This window comes from Artemia sp. Qi Xiang Cuo, chromosome 7, assembly GCF_049724085.1.
Source record: "Artemia sp. Qi Xiang Cuo chromosome 7, ASM4972408v1, whole genome shotgun sequence".
Lineage (NCBI taxonomy): Eukaryota > Metazoa > Arthropoda > Branchiopoda > Anostraca > Artemiidae > Artemia > Artemia sp. Qi Xiang Cuo.
In genome coordinates, this window is record NC_142800.1 from 69,253,199 (window position 1) to 69,271,654 (window position 18,456).

Consider the following 18,456-nt stretch of genomic DNA (forward strand, 5'->3'; position numbering starts at 1 on the left):
AGGTATTTGATTAACCGCATATCATACATCATAGTATGATATACGGTTGGTATACGGACTAACCGTATATCATACGTAAAGTAGTGCAAAAATATGGTTCTATTTTACTTTGTATGGATAGCCTACAATAAAGGAAAAATTGACATGTCTAGGACATGGTTTATGGACGAAGGACGACAGTTTGCCGAAGATTACTCTTTTTAGCCATTTATCTGAGGCCAAATGGAAAAGCACTTCGTCCCCAAATGTGGTGGGAATAGTTCATAGGGAAGAATTGAAAAGGAATTAGAACTTCATGGGGGGTGTAAAGAGTAAAGCTTTGAAAAGTCTGGGGTAAGGAGGGGGCCTGGAGGGCTGTGTTAGCATCAGGTGGCTTAATGCTGCATTGATATTTTAGAAGTAGTAGTAGACTAAAGAGAGTAGATTTTTTTATAGCCTATATAAGTATATTAATTCCTGGAAATATTAGCAATTTTTTCCCAACGTTATTGCTTATAATAATAAAAGAGAGACTTATAAAAATGTATTCAGTTTTGAGTAATGTTTAAATGACGTTTTGGAAGGCATCTATAGCGGCAAATTGTTGTCTTTATAAGTACACATGCTAAACTTACCTAGGATCAAATATCGAACGCGTATTAAACGGCAAAAGACAAATAAGACATTGAGGAGCTGTTTAAAGCCAATTCTAATATAGGGGATGAAAGGTGCCTGTGCAAAAGTATTATTGATTTTCCCATAAATAACTATATCGTTTTAGTCAGTTTGTTCGTAGAGTTCTCCGGTGCAGACACAGTTTTTAGAATTAGCAGTATGATCATACCCTATCTCACCCATTATAAAAACCCGGACCAAGGTGCGAGTGCTCCAGAGAACGTTTTTGCAGATATAAACATAAGCGGCATTAGATCTTTTCACGGGTAGACAAGTCAGATTTCTCTAGGACATGAAGGAAGTTGAAACCCGCTATTATGAATAATGCACTTTGTAGCCATTTCTCATTGATTGACGGAAACAGACTAACCCGCTAATGTAGAAATAAGTGGGAGGAGCTTTTTGTTCGTACCGAGAATGAAGACCAGAAATGATCTGCGATAAACTTACTGGATAATTCTATAAACTGTGGGTGCAGAAGACAGCGCGAGCGGGTAGGAACACCCGTGTTGGTACTGGCCAGCCTGTAAACCAGGAGCCTGTAATTCTTCAGAATTGTATGGCCAAGAAAAAAAAATAGCCTTTTGTTTTAAATCATGAAATTAAAGATTTATTGAAGGCTTCCCAGCTTTTCAACCCAGGAAAATACTGAGTACATGCCTGGCATGCTAAGCTGTGAATAATGTAAATAGGCTAAAAATGGAAATCAAAATACTCCAAACTGGGTTATCTTGAGGTTTTCGAAGCTTTTATTTAGCTTCTTGGGCTTAAATTTACAATGATATTTTTAACTGTCTTAGATAAAAGTTTATATCTTATCCGTGCGCCTAAGAATTTTCGTTTTATTTATAAATGAAATATTATTTATTTATTTTTGAGTTTATTGAAGGTGACTATTAAAAATGAGATTTTCAACTATTTGAGAAATATGATTCAGGGATCAACTATCAATCGACTTGAGATAAGTTTAATAGAAAGCTTTTGGAATTGGTATCTTGGAATTGATATCTTGAACACAGTTTAATCTAGGTAAAAATTTGGCTCAATATTTTTTTAAGCAAAGTATTAACTTCAGTGGAAAGTATTCACGTCAGCTTGGAAATTTCTATTGGTTAAGTTTGTCCCACGGCGTTCACATATAGTATTAGCAGAATATCTTTATATCTACTAATTTCTCGGACGAAATATAGGCTTTTTAAGCGCAGATATTACTTCTGGTAAACTAATGGTTTATACTATTGCAACGGAACACGTGCTTCTTTTTTATATAATGTATTTTCTAGGTACTTGGAGCAGGAGATGAATACCACTTTATCCATAGAGCATTACCACACGCGAGAACGAAAAGAAGCATTTCTCATACAAGGAAACTCAAATCTGACCCGAAGGTTTGCATGACTTTTTTTCAATGTTTTTCTTGGTTCTTCGGTATTATTCGATAAAATATTTATTTGGGAAATTACAAAATATTAAAATAAACATAAATTATTATGTGCGTGTAAAGGCCTGCCGCCCCCCCCCCCAGTACTAACTATTTATGCTAGAGGTTTACTAGTGCTTTGATGATGATGTTTTTAAGGGCAATAAACGTAGCCACTTCATAGTTGTATGTGTTCCAAAAACCAACAGAAACTAAATAGACTATCCTAGCAAACATACAGATAACAAGTACTGATACAAATTAATAACTTAATCTTAAAACGAATAAAAATTAAATTGAATATTTGGAGTCAAACTTAAAACGAACAAAAATCACTAAAAATAAGAGTTTGCCTACTGCCCATTTCTTCTTCCCTGAACGCAAGAGTCTAAAGCCGATTGCATCATTGGAGCTATACTAAAAACGAATTATATTAAAAATATTAATTTGTATATATACAGCATGGAAAAAAAAACTGTGAAATAAAATCTTGAATTGCTGAGTTTTTAGCAATTAATGTCATTATATGTCAAATATTTCGTTTGTTTTATTATTTCTTTCCAGGGACTGCTGGAGACACGTATAGTTTTCAATGGTGTGCGTGTAACTGAACCACCGTGTAACTGAACCCCCGTATAACCGACCCACCATGCCACTGAACCCCCGTATAACCGAACCCCCGTGAAACTGAATCACCGTGCAACTGAACCCCCGTGCAGCTGAACCCTCGTGCTACTGAACCCTCATGCAACTGAACTCCCTTTAACCGAACCCTCGTGCAATTCAACCCCCATGCAACTCAACCCCATTTAACCAAACCCCCGTGAAACTGAACCCCCATGTAACTGAACCCCCATGTAACTGAACCCCCGTGCAAATCAACCCCGTATAACCGAACCCCCGTGCAACTGAACCCTCGTGCTACTGAACCCTCGTGAAACTCAACCACCGTACTTACATTGGGTAAAACACAATAGGGTTATGAACCATAGTTATTTAACTATGGTAGAGTTATTTAACCTTTAAACTGTTTTAAATAAAATAGCCGTCCCAAAATTCAGATCGGATGTATTTGGGGGAAAATAGGGTGGGATGGAAGCCCTCCGATCACTTTTAACTCTGAAAAAGTGCACTGGAAATTTTGATTTCCAATCGAATGAGCCCCCCCCCCCCCAAAGTTCATACAAATTTTTTTATAAAAAAACCTTGTGTGTTAGCAATTAGCAACTAGCTTAATTTACAGCCCTTGCCCCAGATGCTGCTGGTGGGGTTGTTAACCCCAAAGGCATGGTTATTTGATCTTCAGACTATTTTGAACAAAATGTTTATTTTTATTTTGATCGGATGTTTTTGGGGGGGGGGTGTCAGTTAATAGGGAAAGGCTGATTGTCCTGTGATTACCTTTGATTCTTCGAAATTGAACTAGAACTTTCAATCGAATGAGCCTCCTTCAAAGTTTTTACGACTATCCCTTCTATAAGAACCTTAAATTTTAACAATTGGTAATTTGTAATAACATACAGATTGCTGATACAGGTGTATCAGCAATTTTTTTTGGAACAGCTTAGCGTATCAAGATGAGACTTCTGGGGCATCTACCTGCTACTACTGCTATTAATACTGCTACTACTACTGCTACTAATTCAACACTATCATTACTTCTACTGCTCATACGATGACCTCTGCTACTATTAAACTAGCACTATTAAGGTTACGCATATCAAGTTGAAAATTTGACAGAATGAGGTATTTGAGGTGGAACTTGAACTAAATCAAAAGACACAATGTGCGAGCAGATTTTAAAAATGGCATATCTCAAAAAAGGATTTGTGTATTATGTTGTAACTTTCAGAGAGAACTTAAATGGAAAGTCAATTCACCAAAAGGAAATATGTGCACGCTCAGGCCTGGATTTACCACTAGTTCCCTAAGTCTGGACTTACAAGCACATAATGCTAGCGGGAGCAATAAATTATCACTGAGTAATTTTTCTCTGGCAAAAACTGGACTGATGTGATTTATCGTCGCCAGGTGCACTCTGCCGCCACGCTACCTATTCACAGAAAAGTGAATTTAAAACAACACATGAATTACATGGTCACTTATAAACTGTCAGATGTCTCCCAAGAATGGTAGCTGAGAGTTTGGTATTACCCCTCTCTTTCATCACTTTTCGCTCTTCAGTTGTGTTCTGTTAACACACAGTTACATGGCTACATGGCTACACACAGTTACAGTTACATGTGGGTTCAGTTACACGGGGGTTTAGTTAAATGGGGTTGAGTTGCACGGGGTTGAGTTGCGCGAGGGTTTAGTTAAATTGGGGGTTCAGTTGCATGAGGGTTCAGTAGCACGAGGGTTCAGCTGCTTGGGGGTTCATTTGCACGGGGGTTCAGTTGCACGAGGGTTCGGTTATACGGGGGTTCAGGTGCACGGGGGGTCAGTTACATGGGGATTCAGTTACATGGGGGTTCAGTTACACGGGGGTTTGGTTAAATGGGGTTGAGTTGCACGGGGGTTGAATTGCACGAGGGTTCAGTTAAAGGGAGTTCAGTTGCATGAGGGTTCAGTAGCACGAGGTTTCAGTTGCACGGGGGTTCAGTTTCACGGGGGTTCATTTGCACGGGGGCTCGGTTATACTGGGGTTCAGTTGCACGGTGGTTCAGTTGCACGGGGGTAAAACTTCATGTCATTGCAATTTTTCTGCAATTTGCAATCTGCCGTAACCCGCTAGTTCTGGAGAAATAAAAAGTATTAGAAAAGGACACAGTGTTTCAAGCTATTTTTTCAAAATTTTGTGAAAAATTACGCTTGTCATTCTAAAATTAAATTTAAAAGAATTTTGCTTAATCAGGCAATTTTTCAATTTATTTTTTACCTACTAAAGGTCCTGGGAAGGGGGAATGTACAAAAGGGTAAGTTGTAAACCTATACTTAAGAGCTTCAGATCATGACGACTATTATGTTACCATTTTATGTTTTTTATTCTTTCAAATCCAGAAATGGCATAAATAAGGGTAATTTATTGTACCGTGGGTCACTTTAAGATGGCGTTGTCATTTCAGTAGAGTTCTCCCCCAGGTCATTCAGTGCGCCTTCTCTTGGTGGATAGGGAATGTCCTTCAGATATGTAGGATACCTCCACGCGAAAGGGAGGCATGGCCTAAGAGGAGCCTGATCCCTAGGGTTCTGTAGTTGAAACTGCGATACTCTTTTCATGTTGTCATAGATACATACAAAGGAGGAAGAAAGCTCCACTGCTGCAGACTGAGGAGTGTGACTGGGTGTGGGGATACACCCCGTCAGCTGCAAACCTTCTCCCAGTATCGGGGTGAAATTGCACGGTACTGCAGGACACCAACGTAGGAGGATCCTCTCAAGAAGAACAACTACGAAAGGGCATAATTTTCAGACAGGAACAACAGCCTCTGCAAGATGACGGAGAGTAGTGGCTTATAGCCGTCAACTAACCAGCCAAGAACAAGGGCATACTTTGCTACGGGGCAGGGGGGCAACTTCCCCTCCAAGACCTCTGTTTGCCTCCCCCCAGACTCCAATCTGCCCACCAGCTGAAATTTACTTTCTTCCAAAACCTTGTCAAAACTAAGATAAACCTGCATAATTCAAGCATCAACGGAAAAAGATCAGTTTTTTAGTACATATTCACCTTTATAGTACTATAAAGTGCCTTTATGGTACCAATTGGCTTATTTTTTAGTTTTTACTGTCATTTTTACTTGATTTGGGAAAATTGACTTCAACTTGCCCCCCCCCTAGGATTTTGTCGACATTACACCATTGGCCAAGAAACCTTCTCCTTTTAAGGTATATGAATGTGAGCTCGAAAGATCAAAGTGAAAAGGCTACCGCATGTTGGGAAACCAACAACCCCTGTGATTTGACTTTGATGGAAGGTAGGAATGATAACGAGTTTGTCACCACGAGTAGTATGTGCTTACTGGATTACGGGGGCGCAATGTACCTAAGGTCATATTTGGAGGCAATGAACTCTTACTTGGCTCGTATACTAGTTATTTAACTGATTTTTTTAGCTTAAGCGACGGTCTCGTGATTTCGCATACGTGCTTAACCGGTTTATTTCGAACAGTTTTATGGTCATTGATGTTCCTGGTAACCGATGTCACTCTGGGGAGCAATGAACACTTACTTGGTTCGTATTATAGCCGGGTAATTGATTTCCCTGAGCTTGAGCGAAGGTTTCATTGAACTGATTTCATTGACCACGATATCACATATGTGTTTAACTGATTTATTTTGGACTGTTGTCGGGAGGAGGAAGTCCTATGGCAACTTTCCAAGGGCAACAAGTGGCAATCCGCTCTTACTTAGTATATCATAACTACCGGATTGCTATGGCCGACATCCACGGCCCTGAACCAATATATTAGCAATAACTGTATGACAGGTTGTAATAACTCGTTGAAGCTCTCGGATATATTTAACTGGGCCTTAATAACTGTATATATACGTGATAGATTATTCATCCGTCTTCAGATTTTTCTTCATATGTACTTTGATTGATTGTACACCTGTCGTAATTTTTTAACGCAGACAATACAATAAGTTAATTTGATTCACCGTTTCTATTTTCCTAATGGCACTCCATATTCCGTGGATCATTATAGACCATGATGCTCCCTGGCCTGTGGCACTATATCCCTCTAGGCCCGTTGTACTTCTCGATTCATATCCCCTAAAACACATACCTATCTCAATTCTTCATGCCCACTGACCCTCCATTGCTCGTGACCAATCTCAAACCAAATCAACACCCCCCCTTCCAAACCTTACCCCTCGAAACACTCCTCCAACACCCTCCCCCACTTTTTAACTTAGAAATTTTTTCAAGTTTTTTTCACATCTTTAAAAGGCATTGTGTATACTTATGACATAGAAAGTTATTTTGGAATTTGTTTGGAGTATGAAATGAAAATAATATATCTTTATATGATCATGTCAGCAGGGTTCTCCTCCAGGCCACTCAGCGCCCCCCCTCTTTTGTGGATAGGGATTGTCTTTCAGATATGTAGGGTACCTCCAAACGAAATGGAGGCGCGACCAGGGGGTGACCTAATCCCTGGGATTCTGTAGTTAAAACTGCGGTACTGTCTCCAGGTTACCATAGATACAGACAGAGGAGGAAGAAAGCTCCACTGCTGCAGACTGAGCAGGGTCCACTGGCGTGTGGATACGTCCCGTCAGCTGTAAACCTTTCCCCCAATAATGGGTTAAATTTGCATGATACTGCAGGACACTATCTTGGGAGGATCCTCTTCAGAAGAACAATTACGAATTTCGGGAAGGGACTTTAATAACCAGTCTTTAATAACTGGATATTTACGGGATAGATTATTCGCCCATCTTCATTTTTTTTTTGCACATGTAATTTTATTGACTGTACACCTGTCATAATTTTTTAACGCAGACAGTACAATAAGGCAACTTGATTCGCCGTGTTTGTTTTCCTAATGGTACTCCATGTCCCGTGGATCATCATGACCTGTGATGCTCCCTGGCCTGTGACACTCCATTCCCCATGGCCCTTTGTACTCCTTGATTCATACCCCGTACAAAACATAACTATCTCAATTCTCCACCCCCCCCTGACCCTCCATTCCCCGTGACCAATCCCACACCCATTCCACACCCTTCCCTTTCAAACCCCACCCCTCGAACACCCCCCACATTGTTTTAACTTATAAATTTTTGTCAGTTTTTTTTTCACATCTTTAACAGATATTATGTAACTTGTAACAAAAGAAAATATTATGATTTTGTTTGGAATATGAAATGAAATTTGTATATGTCTATGACTCGTGATTTTTTCTCTTAGAAAAGCAACTTTTGTAGTGACATTTTTTTTTTCACGGCTTATATTTCTTCAGGACTTTCAGGAAATAAAAAAAACAAGTGTTTTTTCAAATGAAAGTATGCTAAGAAGAATTTTCCATGTGGAATCGTCCGAAAGAGATTTTCTGGGAGGAATTGGCAGCGAAAACAAAAGCGGTTATCTTTCTTGGTGAACAAATGCGTATTTCACTTCTTCCAAATATAAAACAGTCCACGACAAAAACAAACTAACAATAATCAATTGAACTGTGACCATAAAAATACATATAATACAAATGCATCGTGATTTTTCAAACAGAAGTAACAGCATGCCAAACAAAAGAATAGAACCATTTAATACCAAATTCCAAAACACTTCAAATGAAATTATTTTTTCTCAAATAAGTTATGAAGATTTAAGCAGAAGGCAATACACTGACTTGACAACTATCAATTGTCTAGCTATCAAAACGGAATATCTAAAACAATGCAAATAAAAGACACAGGAGAAGGAATCCTCAACAAACGTTCATGGAGGAGAAAATTAATTCCAATGTAAGATATGCAACAAAGAGTTTCCAGGGAATTCAAATTTAACGAGACACACAAGAGTTCATACTGGAGACAAACCGTATAAAGTTCAGATGTGTACTAGAGCATTTTCTCGAATTTCCAATCTATAAACACATTTGAGAATTTATACTGGAGAAAAACCTCACACGTGCAGGATATGTGCAAAATTTTTTCACGGAATTCGAATTTGTCCAGTCATATGAGAGTTCATACTGAAGGAAAACCATACACTTCTAAAGTATATTTTCTAGAGTATTTTTTGAGGTATCTACGTTATCTGAGCATATAAAGACTCATACTGGAGAAAAACCTTTCACTTTTAACATCTGTACTAAACCATTTGCTGAAAGACATAAATAATTAATAAAAATGAGAGTTCATACTGGTAAAAAACTATATATTTGCAACATCTGTACTACAGCGTTTTCTAAGAAACATAAATTATCCATACATATGAGAGTTCATACTGGTGAAAAATCGTATACTTGCAACATCTGCACTGAAGAATTTTCTATGAAGCATAAATTATCCATGCGTATATGAGTTTATACTGGAGAAAAGCCATGTATCTGCAAGATCTGTACTAGACCATCTTCTCACAGTTCTGACATATAAACACACATTAGAGTTCATGCCTGAGAAAAATGCTCTAGTACATATACTAAACACACACACAAAACACATACAGTGAACAGACACACCAAACACACAAACAAAACACAAACACACACACTAAAAACGCACACACACGAAACATGCACCGACACACACCAGACACACACACAATTCACACTAACAAAAACACACACACCAAACACAAGACAGACAAACACCAGACACAAACAATAAACACGCACACACAGACCAAAAACACATACCAAAAACACACACAATTCACACTCCCCAAGGCTAGAAAACTTCCGGATTTCCGAACCGAAGTTCTTCGTGACCCGAACAAAAAAGACTCTTACACCACCACCCAATCCTCAAAATTCTGATACATTCTGTGCACAGCCTCCTCCCTAATGGCTTCAGAAAACAGTTGTCCGCCTGGCGAAAAGAGCTACTTTCATAATCTTAGAGACCGCAAATGAAATTTTCCGTAGACAAACCATACACGACAAGCCTTTGATCACAGAAGATATAGTCCGACTTTGTGACCAGAGACGTCTTTGTACAAATAAGTTCAACGATAGTAGTCGAGACATCTATAAACACTTACAAGGAAAACTTGAGAGAGAAATCAGAAAACCACTCCAAAACTATGTTGCTGAGAAGTGTATAGATTGCGAAATTCTGTTATAGAAGGAAAACAGCCACAAGCTTTAAAAAAAAAGTCAGCCAACTGTCAACCAACAATGAGCCCCCCCCGCACATCGATAATACTAGACAAACAGAGAAATGATATCAAAGATGCAAAAACTAAACTAGAACAATGGAAGGAATATTTTGAAGAAAAACTAAACCGTAAAGTCACAACGGAACCAAGCCTCTCAAATTCCTTCCAACCATCGATCGAGACCCTCCTTTTCCCTTACTACAATGAAAGGCTAAATCTGCAATAAAAATTGAAGCGAGACAAAGGTCATGGACCAAACGCTGGTTCTATGGAGCTTAAAAATGTGAGGTCTGGAGAATCTATCAACCCTTACCATGATATCATATCAGCCACGTGGTATACTGGACATGTGCCACGGATTTGCCATTGCAAGACAACAATCGTTGCTATACACAAAAAAGACTGAAGAAAATATTTTGAGAACTACCGCTCCATAAGCTTGACGAGCGTACAAACAAGAATTTTGACGAATATTCTTCTTCAGAGAATCCAAGCCATTACAGCATCCGTCCTGGGTGAATATCAAGCTGTCTTTCTACCATAGGGCACACCCACCGATCAGGTTTTCATTGTAAGAAGGCTGATGGAGTGATTTACTAAGTCCAACAAAGATCCGTACCATGTCTTTATTGACTAATACCAATAATCTAGCTGGCTTTCGACCGCGGGGCGCAACCACCGACCAGATTTTTGTTGGAAGAAAGTTGATGGAGCAATTTACTTAGTCTACCAAAAATCTATACCAACTCTTTATTGACTTTCGGCAGACCTTTGAACTAAGCCTTGTGGTACCCTCTAGAGCACCACTGTGTCTTTGATGAAATCATAGCAATGATTGAAAATATGTGTGATCAGTTCTAAAGCTGAATTCCAACCACAGATGGTCTCTCAGAGGAATCTCCAACCTCTTCTGTCGTCTTACAAGTATATATCCTGTCGCCATACCTGTTTAATCTGCTTTTACACGTCATACTGTCGGTAATACCAACCAAACACGGAGTGAACATAGGTAGAGTTCTCATTTACAAGCATATCCTCATTGGATATGCTGACAACATCGATCAAATGGCCACAATTTCAGTAGAAATCCAAAGACGATTGGACTACCTCAGCCAAGTAACAAGACCGTTTGGCATGCCAATGAAACCAAAGTCATGGTGGCGCCTCGTATTGAGCTAGGAAACCTTCCCGCCATAAGCAATCACGACAAGAATGCCGACACAGCTGACCGCTTCATCTACCTGAGCATCCTTTCTATCTGACCCTTTCTACCTGAGCAGCCCTGAGCATCCTCACAACTGCCATTTCACCGATATCTAACGCCACCAAGCTTTAGCTTTAGGACACTCAAGTATATTTAAACGTGACTGAATCCGTTGAAAATTCATTATTTATAAAGTCTGTTTGTGCTTATCACTCGATATGTGTTTTAGACCTAGATGCTAGAGATAGAAAATGAGCATAACCTCCTTGCATTCGATTTATGGTGGTTTAAGCCGCATCGCAAAGATCAATTACACAGACCATGTGACCAACGAGGAGGTCCAAATGTGGCTGAAATCCTCTGACAAAATTCTCAGTAAACTAAAACAGCAGTAATTACGATGGCTTGGTCATGTTCAAAAATAGGCCCCCCACCGTTTCCCTAAAATCGCATTTGAAGGAACTATTGACGGAAAGCGACTATGAGGAAGACCATGGAAGCAGTGAATTGATAACCCCGACGACCAATACAACATAACACAAATCAAATCTTCATATTGAGCCTTGGTTCATGCTGTATCAAAAGGAGAAGCCCCAAAAGGTCCTACGACAATGCGTGGGACTTGAGTAAGTATGATGTTGTAGTTGCCTGGTCGTTCTGCTAGTCAGCAGACAGTTTATGATACATACTAAAGGGGCTAGGAACGGTAGTATACAAGCTCAAGGATTGCTAAACTCTAGTTTAGTGTTTTCGACAATGGAGAATACAATTGCACATTTTAAAGCTTCCCAGTCTTTCCACTCAAGAAATCAAACAGTTCGTGGTAACAAACTGTAATTAAGGAGCGACCTGGCTGTATAGTAACCGAAACTCTTAAAAAACGGAATTTTAATATCAATAGATACATCAAAAGGATAAGATTTTATGTTGATTTCAAATATATAAGTTTCATCAAGTTTAGTCCTACCCATCAAAAGTTACGCGGCTCAAAAAATTTGCCTTATTTTCGAAAAAAGGCGAAACAGCCCCTAAAAGTCATAGAACTCTAATGAAAATCACACCATCAGATTCAGCGTATCAGAGACCCCAACTATAGAGGCTTCAAGCTCCTATCTGAAAAATATGGAATTTTGTATTTTTTGCGAGAAGAAAGATCACGGATGCGTGTTTATTTGTTTTTTTTATATATATTTTCCCAGGGATGATCGTATCGATCTAGTAGTCCTAGAATATCGTGAGAGGGCTCACTCGAACAGAAATTAAAAGTTCTAGTGCTATTTTTAAGTAACCAAATAAATTGGAGGGAAACCTGGCCCCGTCCCACGCTCACTTTTTCCCGAAGTCACCCAATCAAAATTTTGAGATAGCCATTTTGTTCAGCATAGTCGAACATTAAATTAATATGTCTTCGAGGATGACTTAATCCCCCATAGTTCCTGGGGGAAGGGCTGGAAGCTATAAACTTTGCCCATTGTTTACATATAGTATTGGGTATTGGGAAGTATACAGGTGTTTTCTAGAGGAATTTTTTCTAGTGGGGGGTCAGGGTCGGAGTAGGGGCTACGGGGGAAGATCTATCCATGGAGGATATTTCCTTGGGGTAAGGAACATTTCCATGAAGGGGACGTCAGATTTCCCAGCATTATTTAAAAAACGATCAGAAATTAAAAAAAAAAACAAGTTTTTTCAACTCAAAATAAGGACCAACATTAGAACTTTAAACGAACAATAATTATTACGTATATGATAGGGTTCGTCCCCTAGTCAATACCTCGCTCTTTACGCTAATGTTTTTTAGTACTTTCAAAAGAGCCATCTATTCTAATTAACCGGCCTTTGTAGTAGGGGAAGCCCTTATACCACAATGATAACAACTGGGCGAACAAGATCACGTGCCTATTTCTAGGCCAATCAACGGTTAGAATACAGGGGTAACAAGGTGATCTCATCAGACTCCCAGGAATTTCAGCATTGAACTTACGTAACTGTTATATCACAATTCCACCTTGAGACTTTATTTATAATGTCTGTGCTTCGAACCTGAAATAACAGTTCGTTTGAATCTGTGTCGAAATCAAAATACCGTTTTATCTGCTATGCCATAATTTGTCCATGTGGGCATTGTATAACAAAGCTAGATTTTTTTCAAATTTTTAATTGAATTGTATGAAAGGAATAAAGAGTTAAAGGCACGTAACAGTTAGGGTAAGTCTGAGAAGATGATGAGTCTTAGGGAACATGACATTATTGCTAGAATATTAAGCGGGACTCTAAAGAGATAGAAATTTGTGACTTAACGCTGAAAAAAAGTTGAAAGTAATAGACGCTTCACTATCAAGATGACCTTGTGACTTGAACTAGCTTTACTTCTCGACTGTGTTCTGTATATTACACAAGTACCATTTAAGCAGTGTTGTCAATAAAAAAAATTGATACTAATAAAGATGTAGATGCCAAGAAAAGAATTTTAATAAAAAAATTCAGAACAATTCTTAGAAGTCCTTAGAAATCAACTAGTGAGACGATTATGAGTACGAACCATCAAGGACCGCAAGCATCAATGACCTCAACCTCCAAGGGTCCCATCTCTCCAACCTTACAGGGGCCCCCTCTCTCCAACTTTTTTTAGGACACCCCCCAGTTTTCAGTATAGAGGCTCCATTAAGAGTTATGAATGTGTAAGAAAAAAGTTATCAGAACGTGATTTCAGACCTCGTCTATCGGGACTTAGACAAGCGGATGCTCTTAACATCCAATTCTGATACTTTTTTGCGTAGCATTATGTAAAATGACAATTTAAAATGATATCTTTCTAAAAGTCCCCCCGTGGCCTAAAATTTTTCCTCATTATGACTTTTCTATTTACTAACCTTAGGCACTTCAGCTATTCATGTAAACATCCAGCAATAAAATCACTTAAAACGGTTAGTTACAGTTTGAAAATCGTTTACGAAACATTGAATTGTTCTTTTTCCCTAATGTCTCTATTGAAATTTAGTTAATATGTGATGTAAGAATCAGAGCAGATCTTTAGGGCATGATCGACAAGAGATGTAACAACACCTCTTTTAACTTGTAGGGGGGGGGGGTTGATTGGATTCAAAATGTAGATATCAGTTATTTTGTGTGGGTTTTCTGTAAATTGCAAAATCCAGTTTCAATGCTATGAATAATTAATACATTTAGAAACGATAATTTATTTGCATTTTCAATTATTAAGGTAAATTGTAAATTTCGGTCATATGTATTAAGGTGATCTTGAAAGCCCCTAAGTTCATTTTCTCCATAATTCCAGAGCGATATTACATCATCCATATAACGCCTCCAATAGACATGTTTTAAAAAATATGAATTTAAGGCCCAATTTTTAAGGTGTTCTACATAAATGTTCGATAATAACCCGGATAGCGGTGCTCCCGTAGGGAGAACATTTTTTTGTTGATAAAAAGAATTACGGAACTGAAAATATATTGAATACTTATCACAAATTTTGACTAGGGAGGTTTAAGTTTTTCTACTAAACCTAACGAATTACATATGTACGATTTTTAGGAATAAATCAAAGGTTTGAAGGCTGTACACAACCACTTTCCAAATATTGGAAGCATGGGGCTTTCGTACATGCTACAATTGACCTTAAGGGAATACCTTGCTTATGTAATTTCGGTAAACCATAAACCTTTAGGCAAAAGCTACCTCGGGGTGCCTTTTAGGTTACCCCCACCCTCCAACTTTTTATCAAAATGACATGAAATATGCTTGCGGCTGTACTCATTCATTTTAAGTCTTTTTTTCATATATTTTTTTTATTATTTTTGTGGGTCGAGTTCAGAAGGACATTTGAGGTGAAGTTTTATTTTTATTATGAGTTAAAAAAAAAATAGAGTTACTAATTGAAATGAATGCAGATAGTTTGTCACTGCGTCAAAGAAAAAAGTTTATCGGAAGAGGAAGTCAGCGTAGGGATATTAAAAAATGGGGTGTCACCTGGGGGTTGAGTTGGAGTATCCTCCCACACCGACTTATTATATACTGTTAAAGCACCGAGGAAAGTAAAAATAAAATCTTTTGTTCTAATGGGTTAATGTAATGTTTGAATTGAGTATGCTAATGGGTTATTGAATTGGGTTTTAGTTATCCTTGGAAAAGTAATATTGCCTTTTAGGTTACCCTCCTCAAACTTTTTCTCAAGATGACATGAAATAGCCTTCCGACTATACCAATCAATCATGCGCTATGCTTCCTCATAGACACGATACTGTTTTCCCTGTGGTACTCTATGGCCGATTATCGACACCACACGACTGTATCATTTGAGAACTAAAGTTACATAAAACAGCAAAACATAGCAGATTATAACATGGATCAATGTGTAGAGTTAGAAATATCTCTTTATTGTAAGTGTGTTATTTGTAATGGTCACTATCATGACTTCAGTAATTTGTATGAGAGTAATGCAGCAAATTTAGAAATCATGGGAAATCAAAGAGAAGAGGACAATCTGTGCGAAATGAAAAGAAGAATCTTTGATGAAGTTATGAGAAAAAGGGCAAGCTCATCAGTTTCTTCAATGGGAGAGAGTGACCAGTATCACAAGAAAAAACACAAACAATGGACATCCTCTCCATTAAAAGGAAGATCAAGACCACAAGGAAACTCTCACAAAAGGAGGTTCGATATAACAAAAAAGAAAGATATAAAGAAGAGACAAAGACAATATGGATATCTCTACAAAGGGCACTATCAAGAGAGAACACGATAAATTATTTTATGATGCAGATTCAGAATGTCTAATGTTGGTCAACAATATTTCTAATGTATAAAAATGTATGAAACATATTTTTATATTAATTTTCTACATGTTATTACTTCATTAAAAATATACTATAGATTACTTTGTTATATTTCTAATATTTTTAGAGTACGCTAGCACCTCAGACGCTTAGAATATCTATTAAAAAGTAGGGGATGTATAATATTAGCAAACATGTAATATCTTACAAGCTACGTTACGTAAAAATTTCCATGTTTCATTTGAATGCAATAGACACCGAGCGTTCTATGAATCCTCCCCACAATGAATTCTACGAGTTTTATAACTCCCCCTTACAATGAATTCAGATGGTTTTAAGACTCCTCCCCCTAGTCAAAAGTCTTTCTAACCTTGAGCAAAGATATACAAGTTTGATGAAGTACTTCTCTGCTCAAATATTACATTAATAGCTTCCAGAATGTTTGGACTATATGACACATAATTTATTGGTCTGAAAAAATCATCTTGTTGTGTCATATTTGAATGTGCATTTGTATTATTGTCTATGGAACTCGAAGAAATTGACTGTTATCATTGGTTATTGAACTATAATATGTTTGAGTATGATAAAATCTTATGGAGTGCTACATTACGTCGTATAAACAGACTGGGACTCTACGATAGAGTGATTACATCACATAAGAAAAGTCATAAAGAACTGAGAAATGTTCAGGAAGAAGTCAGTCAAATTTGCAGCTTTTTTGGGGTTGAAGCGCTATACGTAAAGGGTAAAATACCTACAGATAAATTTTTAATTCGAAACTGTGACCCTAGCATTCCACTTATCAATTTAGAAGAATTTAAATGTCCTAAATTTGAAGGGGCTTATCACCGTCCCGAAGAGGAGGTTAGGTTCTTCACACAGTGGTTACCCAGGGACATACCTGATCGTGATAAGTGCATAAGACACGGTAAAAAGTATTCTATATCAAGGGATCCTCCTTTGTGGATGTTTAACAGTGAACTTTAAGTATTATTTTTATGTAAACATGGGTTTTTTTCAAAAAAAAATTTTTAATATGTATAAGTAATAAATATCTTTAAGCTTAACCCGTCTTTATTCTCTAGAATAGTTCTTTTGATTCAAGAAATTATGAAAGAAATTTTAGGTAAGTAACAAACACCCTCTTGAATTCGCCTCGTGGACACACAACACGGAAATTTCGTCCGGAAAATTATGAGAAAATTGTAAGTAAGTAACAAACACCTTCTTGAATTCCCTCTTTGGACATACAATACAGAAATTTCGTTTAAGAAACTATTAAAAAATTGTAAGTATTGTATTGTGTATCTCTTGGATACACAATACAAAAAAATTGTAAGTGAGTAACCAAGTGTTTCTTGAATTCGCCTCTTGGATACACAATACAGAAATTTCAATCAAGAAACTATGAAAAATTGTAAGTAAGCAACACCTCTTGTATGCAAAATACAGAAATTTCATTCGAGAAATTATGAAAAAATTGTAAGTAAGTAGCAAACTCCTTCTTGGATACACAATACAGAAATTGTTTTCAAGAAATACTGAAAATTGTAAGTAAGTAACCAAGTGTTTCTTGAATTCACCTCTTGGAATTTCATTCAAGCAACTATGAAAAATTGTAAGTAAATATCAAACTCTTTCTTGAATTTGCCTCATGGCTACACAATAGGGAAAATGCATTCAAGAAATTATGAAAAAAAAATTGGAAGTAAGTAGAAAACTCCTTCTTGAATTCACCTCTTGGATACACAATACAAAAATGTCATTCAAGAAATAACGATAAAATTGTGAGTAGGTAACCAAGTGTTTCTTGAATTCACCTCTTGGATATATAATACAGAAATTTCAATCAAGAAACTATGAAAATTTTTTAAGTAAGTAACAAACTCTTTCTTGGTTTCACCTCTAGGATGCAAAATACAGAAATTTCATTCCAAAAATTATGAAAAAATTGTAAGTAAGTAGCAATACACAATACAGAAATTTTATTCAAGAAATAACGAAAAAATTGTAAGTAAGTAACCAAGTGTTTCTTGAAGTCACCTCTTGGAATTTCATTCAAGAAATTATGAAAAATTGTAAGTAAGTAACAAATTCTTTCTTGAATTCACCTCTTGGATACACAGAAATTACAGAAATACAGAAATTTCATTCGAGATTTTATAAAAAAAAAATGTAAGTAAGTAGTAAACTCCTTCTTGGATACACAATACAGAAATGTTATTCAAAAAATAATGAAAAATTATAAGTAAGTAACCATGTGTTTCTTGAGTTCACCTCTTGGATACACCATAAAGACATTTCATTCGAGAAAATATGATAAATTGTAAGTAAGTAATGTAAGTAAGTACACAATACAGAAATGTTATTCAAAAAATAATGAAAAATTATAAGTAAGTAACCATGTGTTTCTCGAATTCACCGCTGGGATACACAATACAGAAATTTTTATCAAGAAACTATGAAACATTGTAAGTAAGTAAATAACAAACTTTTCTTGAATTGACCTCTTGGATACACAATACAGAAATTTCATTAGGGAAATTATGAAAAATTGTAAGTAAGTAACAAACTCTTCCTTGATCATTCAAGAAATTATGAAAAAATTGTCAGTAAGTAG

The 18,456-nt window shown here is 37.1% G+C and overlaps 1 protein-coding gene across 1 annotated transcript in view; it reads left to right on the forward strand.

Annotated features, from left to right (window-relative positions):
- The window catches only part of amon (prohormone processing protease amontillado), a 336,087-nt gene that overhangs the window by 65,531 nt on the left and 252,100 nt on the right, over positions 1-18,456 (forward strand). Inside the window, exon 2 of the mRNA XM_089092529.1 lies at positions 1,938-2,042. Coding sequence (XP_088948655.1) covers positions 1,938-2,042 — 105 coding nt within the window. The remainder of the gene's footprint in view (positions 1-1,937; positions 2,043-18,456) is intronic.